General features: G+C 33.9%; 1 protein-coding gene across 44 annotated transcripts in view; it reads right to left on the reverse strand.

Moving 5' to 3' along the window:
• The window catches only part of ZNF280D (zinc finger protein 280D), a 197,551-nt gene that overhangs the window by 21,330 nt on the left and 161,874 nt on the right, over nt 1-14,347 (reverse strand). For 23 of the 44 annotated variants that reach the window (XR_010151706.1, XR_010151708.1, XM_054667573.2 and 20 more), the window contains 2 exons: nt 6,942-7,004; nt 2,907-3,025 (listed from right to left, as the gene is read on the reverse strand). Coding sequence is in view for 37 of the 44 variants with exons in the window: in XM_054667573.2 (XP_054523548.1) it covers nt 2,907-3,025; nt 6,942-7,004 (182 nt within the window). In the remaining 7 variants the exon portion in view is untranslated. Of the gene's footprint in view, nt 1-327; nt 2,123-2,719; nt 2,757-2,906; nt 3,026-6,941; nt 7,005-14,347 lie in introns of those variants that run through there. The other 21 variants (XR_010151705.1, XR_010151710.1, XR_010151709.1 and 18 more) reach the window with 3 other exon arrangements.

Raw genomic sequence — 14,347 nt, forward strand, 5'->3', positions numbered from 1 at the left:
TTTTTAAAAATGAATTTACTGGGAAAGAACTTTAAGAATTCATACTTTAAGAAAATGAATTTGATACATACTATAAAAAATAAAAGTCTATGTAAGACCACAAAGCAGTACAGTCATTCCCTGGTATTGGTAGGGGATTGGTTACAGAACCTGCCCCCACCCCACAGGTCGCCCCTACCTCCCCAAACCTCCACCAGGAATAACAAAATCCTCAGATGCTCAGATCACTTATACAATGTAAATGCTATGTAAATAGTTGTTATATTGTATCGTTTTTTATTTGTATTTTTTATTGTTATATTGTTATTTGTTATTGTTTTTCCCCCCAAATATTTTCAATCCATGGTTGGCTGAATCTGCAGACACAAAACCCAAGGATATGAAGGATTGACTGTACTCCTACATTACTATATTAACAATGTGGTTTATCCTGCTTTTGACCTATGACCAAGGTAAGGTGAATATCTGTAAATGAACTAATGTTAAAAATGGAAAAAATTATTGTTTCTGGATAAACTTTTAAAAACTGGGTAGAGAGAGGAGATAACAAAAATTCCTAGAGACAAATAAGAAAAAAAAAAAAACTAGTATATCACTAAGTCCACTACTAAGAAACAAACTACTTGCGGAGATTTTGGAAAACCTTTCACTTAAAATATAAATTAGTTTGGAAATTCAGAACTATTAGATTCAACTCTTTTGATAATTAATTGCAAGAAACACGTCATATAATATGTGGTCATCTAAACCGGCTTTAACTGGTCATCTAAACTGGCCTGCCTATCCTTATGGCTATTAAGATCACAAAAGGCATTTTGCTAGTCTTTAAAATTTAAGAAATTAGTATAGTAACCTTTTCATTGTGCTGCAAGAAAAAAATGCAAGGTATACTAACTAGATATAGCAGTGTCTGCAGCCAAGTAACAAGGCTTCCATATAACAATGAGAGCAATGTTCCTATTTATAAGATAAAATCTACACCCTTTATTCATTAGCAAATAATTCCTGAGGCACTTAAACAATATAATTTTTATTAAAAGGATAATAGTATAAAAAGTGTTTAGATCTATATTCAATGTAACTAAAATAAACACATGACAAATTTAAAATATATAAAGGAAAGAAATACATGCATTACTGGTCACCATATGTATGTTTTTTAACATGTTACCTTTACCCAAAGGAGCTACATTAATGGCTAAGTAGACATTACATCTTAGACGCACAAATACGTAACTTTAAAACTGGTTCTTAAGGTCTGCAAGTAGTATTGCCAATTCTTTACACCTAAGAACTCACAATTAAGGTAATATTAATAATAATCCCAATAGGACAGAGTATCTAATAATGTTTAATGGGCTTAGTAACAGCCAAATTTAAAATCTACAAATAGGCAGCTACACAAAATCTGTAGAGAATTCTAAGAAATCTCTTGGAGTTCTTAAAACAAACACTAAACAAATTTTAAATAATATAAAAATAGACATCATAAAATAGACATTAATAAATTTTGAGAACATAAAACCAAGCTATTAAATTAATTTTTAAAAAATCAAAATGCAAGAATCGGTATTGTTAAAAAATTACAGAATTAATACTGGTTAATAGATTTTATATGTCAGTAAAAATAACTGCAATTTTGGAACTTAATTGTGGAGACCTGTTGTTCCAAGGATATGAAAGTAGCCATGGTTTCCTAACAACTAGAGTTTTTATATTCCTTGGACTGCATTCATGCTAGAGAAAGATTTAAAGGCAGCAGCCAAAATGACTAAACTTCAACTTGGATGCTGAAGCAGTGGTTTGATGGGCTTTTCTTGGTCATAACTGACTCATAAGCTTAAGATCATAAGCCAAAGCCCCCAGTGGGAAGTATGCTCAATTTGGTGGGCCGTAAAGCCATCTCTGGCCAAACAACATCAGCCTTATGGGAGGCCAGCCATGTAGAAAGGGAGTCTCCCCAAGATCTGATTTCTTGAGGCCACAACCTAAGAGCAGGTCCCACAGTCAAATTATTCACATTCCTTGGAAAGAGAGAACAGGCATCAGTTGTGTCCATCGAAGGGGGACACGTCCAGGTATACCCTGGATATTTTTTGAAATCTCTGGGCTGCTTCTGCATCTGAAAAATAAGAAAAATAGCACAATGACAGACAACGAATGAGGAAAAAGACAATTATCTGGCCTAAAACTTAAGACGTATAAGAAATTAAGAAAGCAGACAAACAGACAAAAGACAAACAGCCATATAATTTGGAATCTATTATTCTGAAGGCAAGTACAGCAGAGAAAAACAAAAATTATTGTAAGCAAAGAAAAGACCATAGCAACAAATGTTATTTTTAGACAGCGCAAACTGGAGAAAAAAAAATATGTTAAGATATGTCAACCTGACACAAAGATAAGGTGGAATAAGAATCTAGTCCCATTTGAAAGCTGAAAAGAGCTGAATAATGAGAGCTAGTGTCATGAACTTGGCTGCTCAACTGCCTTTGTGTAAGAAAACATCTCAGAACTTTGAACTTAGGAAATTCCAACTTGTCTTGCACCAGGTCACGAGCTCCATAGAGCAGGAACCTATTTCAACAAGCAGCTTTTAAAAAAAAACAACAACAACAAAATACTTTAATACTTTTCATTCGTATTAACGATACATTTAAAAATGCAATAGTGCTAAAATCCATCAAAGTAAAATGCACTGAATAAAAATTAAACTTACTCAGAAAGGTGCTCAGAAGTTGGGATACAAACAGAAACTGAAATTAGAAGAAAAGTTTTACATTTACAACAGCATATGAAATATGATGAGTGAGAATAATGATTTAGTAAAGAGACCATATTGTGGATGACCAAAAATACTGGAATAAAAGTCAAAAATCTAAAGTAGCACAGTTACATATACGTACCTTTCTGCATTACAACTTGGCAAGTATGAGTTTTATGTTGACTTAAGTGTGTAGCCATATTATCTAAGCCAGAAACATCACTTAGGAAATCACAATTAAGGCACACTAGAGTAATGCCCCTAAAAAAAAAAGCATTAAAAAAAGATTTTTATCTTTTATGAAAATCCACTTATAAGTTTGATGATTATTTTTCCATAATTTGCTTTTTGTGCCATACATAACTATAACTTCCCATTTTTGTTATATAAATTTGACATAAACTGAAATTATTCTCTGGTAAATGACATAGCCATGTCCAAATTATGCTACCATTTATTTACAGAAAGTATTTATTTTATACTTTTACCTGTCATACCAATTGTTAAAAGTTAGGAGTCAGAAGACCTAGAGTCAGTCTTGGCTCCACAACCAACTTGTGTAACTTAGGCAAGTCATATTCTATTTGTCCTCCCACGCATCTGCAAAGTGAACATAGCGTATTCATTCACTTGATATTTACTGGAGCTATTTTTATATATACTGTACTACTAGGTATTGTGAATATAATGGTGAACAAAAAATAGTACTGTCTATGCTCGAATGGAGCTTACTTAGAATCTGGTGTTTTATTCAGTTGGAGATAAAATCAGAAGAAAAATGGGAAGGCTTTAAAAACAGATCACGTTTTAGCCACCATTGATTGTACATTATGTGTCAAGAGTTTTCCCATTTATTATTTCATCTGATTCTCACTACAACCATCAAGGTTGGTATTATTCTTACTTAACACTGAACTAGCTAAAGTAGTTAATAAAATACTAAAATCTGCAAACTTGAGTTCCTCATCATCTCAGCACTGTGAACTAGGGAGTCTCACTCTGTCACCCAGGCGGGAGTGCAGTGGCGTGATCTCAGCTCACTGCAACCTCCACCTCCTGGGTTCAAGCGATTCTCCTGCCTCAGGCCCCTGAGTAGCTGGGACTACAGGCTCATGCTACCACACCTGGCTAATTTTTGTATTTTTAGTAGAGACGGGGTTTCACCATGTTGGTCAGGCTGGTCTTGAACTCCTGACCTTGTGATCAGCCCACCTCGGCCTCCCAGTGCTGGGATTACAGGCGTGAGCCACTGCACCCGGCCTGAGTGCTGTAGTTCTTAAATGAAATGTGTAATTATTATAAATGTTTAAAGAGGTTAGGAAACAATTCCCTAGTTATCAATACTTTATTTTTGAGTACAGGAAGAGTTTTTGTCCTCACTGGATCTAATTGTTTAGCATTTGCTATTTGAAGTATTTGAATACACTTGACATAAAGTACATTAAGATTCTAACTTAAAATGCTTTTAGACTTGTGTGATTTTTAGCTGAAAGGTGTTTTAAAATATTAAGCCTGTAAAAATACTAAAATGCTTCAGATAACTTAGCCACTATATATTTAATTTCTTATAAGAGTTACGCACTTGGGAGTTTGTTACACCAAGCATTTGAAGTGCTATTTAAAAGAAAATCAATTATGTTAAATGTACAAATGATGTTAAGTTGCCTAAAGTAATTTGAATTGTAAACAGAACTCTTGAAAAAAATTTAGTCTATTGAACTAGAATGCCCCGTGCCTCTTCTACCAGTAGAAACAATACCCATCCTTTAAAGCCAAGTAGGCCTAATACCTATCCAGATCACTACAAGAACTGTAATATTTTTCCTCTCTGAAATAAGTCTCATTGCACTTATTAAAACTCATATTTATGTTCACACCTTAACTCCCACCCAATAAACTGTACTGTACATTCCCTGAAGGCTGGTTCCAACACTGCTTCATCACTGTCATCTTTACAGGACCTGCTACTTTATGTGCAAGACAGATACGTAATAAATAGTTACAGAATGAATAGTCTATTTCAATAAGAATAATTACATTAATCATTGTCATATAGAATTATAAATATGCTAAGCTCTATTCACAGAAATTGAACAATTTTCAATTTGAGACTAGCCAGGTTTAGTGAAAAAACATCCCAGATCTTTAAAACCACATAGTTCATTGAGAAACTAAACACACAACTGAGCTTGACAACAATGAGGTAAAAATTGAATTAAACTCTCATTCTTAGAATGCAATAAAACCATATTCACTCTTGTAACTGTTTTTAGTAAAGGTAACATCTAATGTAGCTTAATTATTTCCCTAGATTCAGTAAATATTTTAAAAGTAGTACTAACATTTTAAAAATTGAATGATATTTTCTCTCCCAGTGAGCTACTAGTCTAACATCACAGATGGGACCTATTTTCCACGTACATCATTTTCAATATATACATTAATTTATTCAACAAATATTTACTGAGTGCCTACTATGTGCCAGGCACAGACAAAAAAACCAAACCACACACAATATAGTGAGAGAACATAGGCAATAAGCAAGTAAAATAAAAGTATGTTAGATGATCTAGAGAAAAGTAAAACATAAACAGGAGATAGGGAATGCTGGGATAAAGCAAAGGGAAGAGGATACAGTTTTAAATTTTGTAGTCAAGGAAAGACTCACTCAATCAAAGTAGAGGCCTAAAGGAGACAAAAGAGCTAACCATACAATATCTGGGGGAAAGCAAACTAGGCATAGGAAATAATAAATGCAAAGGTCTTGAGACATACCATCCCCTCTTCTACATTTTCCACTAATCAAAAGCATCAAAATAAGTATTGGCTAAACTTATCTCTACAGATCAGCTTGGTGGAACAAAGACACTGACATTTCAAGGAGCAATGGCAACATAAAATAAACAAAGAAAGTTCAAGAAATCAGAAGAATATGAAACAATAGCGCTCAGTGGATTCTAAGTGTGTGGTATAACCAAAGATAACTATCAATGCCTTTAGAAAATTTTATCAACAGTTCTTTCTGTATAGTAAAATTGTATAATTCTCTTTATTTTCAAAAGAAAATATTAGAATTATAAAAATCATATACTGATTTCAAGAATTCCAATGGTTAAAGGAAATTTACTTCAAAACTAAAAAAGTGTTCATTCCTTTACGAGATAGCTTAGCTATCTTTTTAATATTCAAATATTGTTGGCAAGCCTTATTTTTGTTCTCATTTTACAATGCAAACGCATCAAGGTTTCCTCTGGACACCACCTTTCCACTGAAATAAATTCAGCAAGAGAACAATGGCTAATCATACTTCTGGTCTAAGAATACAATGAACACAACTCTCTAATGTCCAGTAGCAATCATTTATATTTTCAAATTAGGTACCCTAATATCAGGTTTAAAAAAAGTTATAGCAAACCACAATGAGATACCACTTTATACACATTAGGGTGACTATAATCAAAAAGAGATAATAAAAAGTGTTGGCAAATATGTGGAGAAATTGGAACCCTCAAACACTGCTGGTGGGAGTGTAAAATAGTGGAGCTACTTTGGAAAACAGTCTGGTGCCTCCTCAAAGGCTCAGCATGGAGTTATCAAACAGACCAGCAATTCCAATCATAAGTATATACTAAAGAGAAATAAAAATACATGTCCATACAAAAACATGCACACACATGTTCACAGTAGTATTATTCATAAGGGCCTCAAAATGAAAACAATCTAAATAAATAAACTATGATGTATCTTTACAATGGGTTATGCAGCAATTTTTAACAATGAAATATTGATACATGCTACAACATAGATGAATTTTGAAAACATTATGCTAAATGAAAGAAGCCACAGAGGACCACATCATGTATCATTTTTTATATGAAATGTCCAGAATGGGCAAATATTACACAGACAGAAAGTAGACTAGTTGTTGTTTAGGGATGGGGAGAGCTGGAGAGAAATGGGAATGACCACTAATGGGTACAGGGTTTCTTTCTGGAGTGATAAAAATGTACCAAAACTAACTGGTGATTGCTGCACAACTCTGTGAATATCCTAAAACCTATAAACACATAAATTGTATGGTATGCTAATTCTACCTCAATAAAGCTGTTGTGTTAAAAAAAATTTAAGTCATTACAATTTTTCAATAGAAAGAGTAAAAAAAAGATCAACTAGTTACCTGAGATTTTCTGAATGCTTCTTAAAAATACAAAACCTTTTGCTTGGACGGTTACTATGAAAGCTGGAGAAACAAAAGAGATAGTAAAAATTTTATTATACAATAAGTCACATTAATTTATAACTATATTTCAAGTCCATATTTAAGTTTCTAGTTTTCAATAAGATTATAATGTAAATAATAAAATAATGCCTGTCACTTCCATTTAATTCAATATTTTATCTAATATTCCATTTTACCTATTATATTCTAATGACACTATTTTCCTAGGCATATTCTTAGATGGTTAGCACTGTACCTTACCATTATATTAAAAAAGGAAATACTGAGAATTAAGAAAATGTAAAGAGCATCAAATTACATATTTTGATTTACTGAGTTGAAAACAATTCTAAATTTTTGTTAATAACACGTGTGCTACAATATGAAGTTATTAATAGTAATTCTTTTTTATTACTCTCCAATTTTAACATGTTTGTGTAGGGGGAGTGGGGTAGGATCCAAATGATCTGGGAAGTAAATTGAGCTAAATGCCACTGTTCACCATCTGTAAATTCAAACATTTACAGTGTTCCTTGTAATTACTAGTAGACTTTTTTTCTTCTTAAGAGATGGATCTCACTATGTTGCCCAGTTGGAATCAAACTCCTGGGCTCAAGTGATCTTTCTGCCTCAGTCTCCTGGGTAGCTGAAACTACAGAGGGAGGCCACCGAGCCTGGCTTTTTAGTAGAGTGTTTTTTATTAAAAAAAAAAAAAAAAAAAAAAGGAACTCATGAGTTAAAACAATGTTTCCTCTAAGCACAGAAAAGAAAACTAACCCAATTTTGTAGCCCATGATAATAGCTTCTATATACCCTTTTTAATTCCAGTAAGGAAAGTTTCCTGTACTAGAAAGCCAGTATTAGACCAAAAGCGTAAATATCACCTAACAGCTTACAGTTGTCCCTCCTCACCACCGTTAACCACATTTCACTTTTTGTGCCTTCTGTTACCCACATACAGCACAATAACATATTTTAAGAGAGACAGACTATATTCATATAATTTTTATTACAGTATATTGTTATTATAATTGTTCTATGGTTGTTAATTATCTTACTGTGTGTAATTTATAAATAAACCTTTATTATACATAGTATGTATAGGAAAAAAAAGTATAGTACACATAGAGCTTAATACTATCCACAGTTTCAGGCGTTCACTGGGGGGTCTTGGAATATATACCCCAGCAGATAAGGGGGACTACTGTATTTCAAAATGTAGTCTTCCCCCACCAACAACCCCATCCCCCGTGACAACCCCTCAACCTACAAAGGGCAGAGAAGCTCAGGAATTTGCTTTAACAAGCATTTTCAGTGATTCACACACACGCTAAAGTTTAAGAAACAGCAGCCAACACACCTGGGTCAATGCTTACTCTCAGATACAACGTAATTGTCCCCAGCACCACATGTATGTATAGGAAAAAAAAGGAAAAAAATATATATATATATACATATATTCCTACCCATCTATCTGCAGCTTTCCTTCATGCAATCACAGACTCTGTATGTGTCACTAGCTATAATCCCCAGAAAATATCCTCGGATTTCTAATAGTCATTTCTTCAACCTAGGAGTAATTACTATTAGAGTTTACAAATTTAAGATGGTATCACAAAAACAAAGTTTGTTAGAAGAGTACATTGGGAAGTTGGGAAGCCCTGAAATTATATGCAAAAACTTGTATACACAACTGTATTTCCTCAGAGAAATAAGTCCAAGATTTTGTTTGATTACTAAAACATGTGAACCAAAATAAGTTATTTTTAAACGAGATTTAAAAGCTCTTTATTCTTTCTCTTCAAACAAGCAGGCTATTTTTGGTTTATTTATCTATTAAATATAAGAGGAGAGAAAATCTTATAGTATAGAGTCTTTTGATAGCCTCTGCATTTGTCTACAACTTATACCATATCATAATGTTGACCATTTTAAATTTTTAGTTACCTGAATTGTTTTAGAGTTTCTCATCTATAAAAAGGGATTTCTACCACCTGCTTGATTTCTCTGTATTTAATTCCATACTTACAGTTTTGTGTATCACAGGAAGGGAAAAGTGAATTCACAGCTCACACATAAAAAGGAAAAAAAAATACTACCCTTCTTCCTATTAGCTCTCCATAAAGGTAATAGCAATATAGAAATAAATCTAAGAAAGGTTTTTTATTACAATATAGTAAAAATATGTTAAAACCTAATTTTTAAAAAAAAATCCCTTACCTGATTAGCTGACAGTATACAATTATCAAAACTCATTAAGCAATTCTCTAAAAACAGGTGAATTTTATTGTGTATAAATTATACCTCAAGAAAACTGAGGTCAAAAACCTCCTCTAATCATATTTTCTTCATAATCTAGATTCCACATAAGTAACAACCTTACTTTCTAAGAAACATAAAAGGAACAATTTCCTTAAAAATTTTAAGACATTAGACTAGAGGCCGATGATACAACAACAAAGGCAAGCTGCCTGCCCTAGAGTTTATGGTTGCTTGGGGGGAGTGTTTGGGGGAGAAAGGGGATGGCACAGAATGAATGCCTAAAAAATATTTGCTAAATCAATGAATACATATTCATAAATAATTAACACAAGATAAAAGTCAATAGTGACACATACAGAGTTTGTGGTTGCATGAAGGAAAGCTGCAAGACAGATGGGGTAGAAGCCAGCTAACAATTAGGAGTTCACTGCAGTTAGAAGATTCTTACTGCTTCACTTCCAGGCAAAGCAAAGAGTAACTGTGAAGATATAGAAGAATTTTCAAGAGAATAAAAGGAGTTGAAGGAGTTGAAAAGTAGTTAGGAATTTGATATGGAAAGGTGTTATATTTTCCAGAAAATCTGAAGTTCATTCTATCAATGTTAGGAAAGGACTTTAGGCCAAAGAATGACCTGACCAGATTTGCCTACAGCAAAAGAAAGGATGAACTGGAAAAAAGGGGGAAAACTGTAGGCAGAAGACATAATAGTCTAACTAGTCCTATGATTATCATTTAGTGTCAATAAATTTCTGTAAAATTTATAATGAAGTCAAGCAGACCTTTTTAAAATTCAGTACTCTGTCGTACCTACTGTGTAAGAAACAAATTTTTATACTAGCTTTCTTTTTCCTTGGAAATTTTAAAAATCATCCCTCAAAGCCTAAGTGAAATTTACAGAAAATCTTCCCTTATTTCTTGTTTAAAGATTTCATCTTTACCTCCTCCGTACTTTCATAGTCATTTGTTTATCACAATAACCTAGGTAAATTTATTTCCCCTTCTAAATTGTGAAAATTACAGTCAAGAACTCCCCCAATCCTAATGATGACAACTTAGAAATTAATAGCTATCATTACTTGAATATCTCTTAAGTGCAAATTGTTATTAAGCACTTTAATACAGTTTTTCTAAAAATCACAATAACTTTCTTTTCAAGAAATGCAATCTGAGAGTCAAATTAAGTAATTTGTTCAAAGTTCCACATGTATAGAGTGAAGGTTGGATTCAAATCCAGACTTGTTTGATTCTTCACCCCCAGCTTGCCATACTTCTTAGCAAATTGTATTAAATACCTTCCTAGTAGGTACATAATAAAATACATGAACCTGGTTGAAATAATAAAACTCTGCTACAAAATAGAGATACTGCTTATGTATGTTAACTTAATTCTCTTTTATGTAAAGAAAAATGCTTCTTATACATCATTTTGAGGAATAATAGCAACATTATAGAGCAATTTATGTGCATTTTTTTCAGATAATTTCTATTACTACCTAAAAGCTATAAGCCAATAAGGTACAATAATTTAAAGAACTGAACCTAAAAAATGCTGCTTAAAAAAATTAAAAATTACACATTTAATGACGCTTTTCTTTGAAAAGATCTTACTCCAACAATACTCCAACTGCTTCAAGATTTTTGAACACCTTCTTCTGAGATTTTATTTAGGACCTTTTATAATTAAAACAAATAATGACTATCACCTGCAGTTTGTAATGTGCTAGGTGATATGATAAATACAAAGACTCCCTTCTTCTCAAGAAGATAATACAAACACAAATAAATACAATAAAAGGCAAAATAGGGCCAGGCACGGTGGCTCATGCCTGTAACCCAGCACTTTGGGAGGCCGAGGCGGGTGGATCACCTGAAGTCAGGAGTTTGAGACCAGCCTGGACAACATGGTGAAAGCCCATCTCTACTAAAAATACAAAAATTAGCTGGGCATGTTGGCGGCACCTGTAATCACAGCTACTTGGGAGGCTGAGGCAGGAGAATTGCGTGAACCTGGGAGGTGGAGGTTGCAGTGAGCCAAGATCTTGCCACTGCACTCCAGCCTGGGTGACAGGTGACAGAGCAAGACTCTGTCTCAAAAAAAAAAAAAAAAAAAAGGCAAAATAGATGAATAGTACACAATTCAAAGAAAGTAATGGCTGTGGTGATCAGACACTTGAAAAAAGAAGGTAAACTGAGAGGAAGGAACAGGGTATTCTGGGAACTAACAAGGAATACCAAATAGTCACTGTAGAAAACAAACATGGGGCCAGGTGCAGAGGGGGTGCTCAGCTATAATCATTGCACTTTAGGAGGCTAGAGTAGGCAGATCACTTAAGCCCAGGAGCCCATGACCAGCCTGGGCAAAATGGAAAAAATCCCATCTCTACAAAAAAAAAAAAATTATCTGAGCATGGTAGTGCATGCCTGTAAGTCCCAGCTACTCAAGACGCTGAGGTGGGAGGATCACCTGAGCCCAGAAGGTTGAGGCTGTAGTGAACTGTGATGGAGCCACTGCACTCCAGCCTGGGTTGGAGTGAGACCCTTTCTCAAAAAAAAAAAAAAAAAAAAAAGGAAAAAAGAAAGAAAATTAATATGGAAGAAACTATACTCTGTGGAAGATTAACCAACTTACAGGGATGGATTGGGGCAGGTATGAGACCAAAGGGAAAAAGACCAATTGAGAGGCTACAGAGTTAGTACGGGATAGGAATTAAAGGTTCTCGTGCTTTGGAGAAAATCAGGCTTCTGTATATATAAACCTCAAACTTCTAACAAGAATCAACACTGCAGAGAAGAGTTCGCCATTCAGTGGGATGCGCCTAATGCAATGAGGGAAGCTAGGGTACCACTGAGGTTGAGAAAAAGACAAAAAGACCTACCAAACCCTAAGAGTGGCAATGGAAGCTTTTAGTTCCATATGACACTAAGAGCTGTGTGTGATGACAATGAACAAGAATTTCTTGTATATTGCAAACTAATTAGAAGAGTATATTTTGAATGTTCCCATCACAAAGAAATGATAAATGTAGCTGGGCATGGTGGCACACACCTATATGGCTACTCAGGAGGCTAACACAGGAGGATCACTTCAGCCCAGGAGTTTGAGGTTGCAGTGAGCTTTGACTGCAAGACCTAGCACTCTGGGATGACAGAGTGAGACCCCATCTCACAAAAAAAGAAAAAGAAGAAGAAATGAAGAAATGATAAAATTGGAAGTGATGGATATCCCTGGGTTTATTACATATTGTATGCTTGTAACAAAATATCACATGTACTCCACAAATATGAAGTAGTCTCTATAAAAATTTTTAAATTAATTAATTTCACATGGCTGTCAGGAACATTAAACAAATTAAGTTTTAAAAAGTGAGTGACAACAATGTCAAATACTCTAAAGAAGTCACAGAGGAGTAAGAATGAAAAATACGGAGTAAATATGGTGATACGTTCATAACAGATAATCTTTAAAAGAGGAATGTTAGTTGGTAGGTGGGGGCAGTACTCAAAAGGTAAAGAAATGAATCACAATAAAGCTGGTAGCAAACACTTTTTACAAATGTTAATGGTAAAACGGAAGACAAGAAATAAGGAAAACAGGCAGTTGGGACAAACTGTCCTCTTCCAAAAAATTTTTTAAATACCTGAAAATGTTTGTAAGCAGAAGGAACCATATAGAGAGAAAGAGATGAAGATCCAAGTTAACTGAATATGGTCATGGTGAACTGGGGGAGAAAGGACAGTTAATGGGGAAGTGAGACATGTTAGATTTTTAAGATTAATGTCTGATTGAAGGTAACAGGAAAAATACGTGGGGTTGAAAAGAGTTAATTTTAGGAAAAATAAAAAGGATGACCTACAATTGACTAATTAATAGGCCAAGTTAACAACTGAGAAACTAAAATAAAATCTTTAGGGTACTGAAGAAGGATTAAACAAATGTTGCAGGTAAAAATAAAGAGATCTTTTTTAAAAAAATAAGACCTAATCAGAATTAAAGTTTTTGAAATCAGAGTTGACTAAATCAAGGACCATTTGATAGTCTAGAAGTGAGCACAGAGAAAGTTCAAAAGAGAAGAGGTTCAAATCTTACCTTGGCCTTTATGCCAGTGAGCATGACTAAAGATGTAAAGGATTCTAGGGACAAAAAGCCACAATCAAAACAGATGATCCTGAGAGTAAGGTTGACTACAAAATTAAGATGGGTGCTACTAGGCTGGAAAAAGGAGTCAAAGCCCTGAACATCATGGGGTAATAGAAATCCAAAAGGAATGAACAGTTTATAGGAAGAGATTTAAATAGTACTGTAGTTTCAAGAAAAAAAAAGACAGTATATGAACTTAAAAGTTGATGTGAAATGCTGGCACTAAAGAAGCAAGATACCATGAGGTCAGGCCAACCATGAAGACACGGGAAAACCAAGAGAAGTGCTGAAGCCACCAAGAAAGGTAGAAGAATCCTTGAAAGCAGTAGTTGATAATGACCAGCAAGTAACAGAGAAGTCATGTGTAATCTGCAAGAAAGTCACTTATAATACATTAATTCTAATTTTAAACAAAAATTGAATAAACTTACTTTGAATAAGCAAACTCTCAGGTTTATATCTAAACAACTTTTGCCTACTTAAAAAAAATACAAACCCATTCTGAAGGAATAAAGTATTCCCCTAATGAGATCTAAAAATGAAAATAATGCAGACTCTGAAGGCTTTTTCCTAACATAGTGTAAATAGTAAGTACTCAAATAATCTAAGTTGAATGAATTAATGAAAAAGAATTCCAAAAGTGGCATCATGGTGGAATGGTGTCTCATTTTCACTGAATGGATGCAAGTATAGATGGCCTGACAGATGGATAAAAAGACAGTTGGAATACAGAAAGAGAAACAGACTCCACTGAAAATCTTAAAGTCTCTCAAAGTGACTGCTTTAAAGAGGATGACGCCACTCCAGCCTGGGTGACAGAGCGAGACTCCGTCTCAAAAAAAAAAAAAAAAAAAAAGGAGGACGACGCTCATGAGATTACAAGTATTTATTTAGTAAATATATTTAAAAATTTAAAATTCTGTTGGAAAATAACCATTATTGAAACACCAATGGGGCAATAAAA

Source organism: Pan troglodytes, chromosome 16 (genome assembly GCF_028858775.2).
Source record: "Pan troglodytes isolate AG18354 chromosome 16, NHGRI_mPanTro3-v2.0_pri, whole genome shotgun sequence".
In the NCBI taxonomy this organism is placed as follows: Eukaryota; Metazoa; Chordata; class Mammalia; order Primates; family Hominidae; genus Pan; species Pan troglodytes.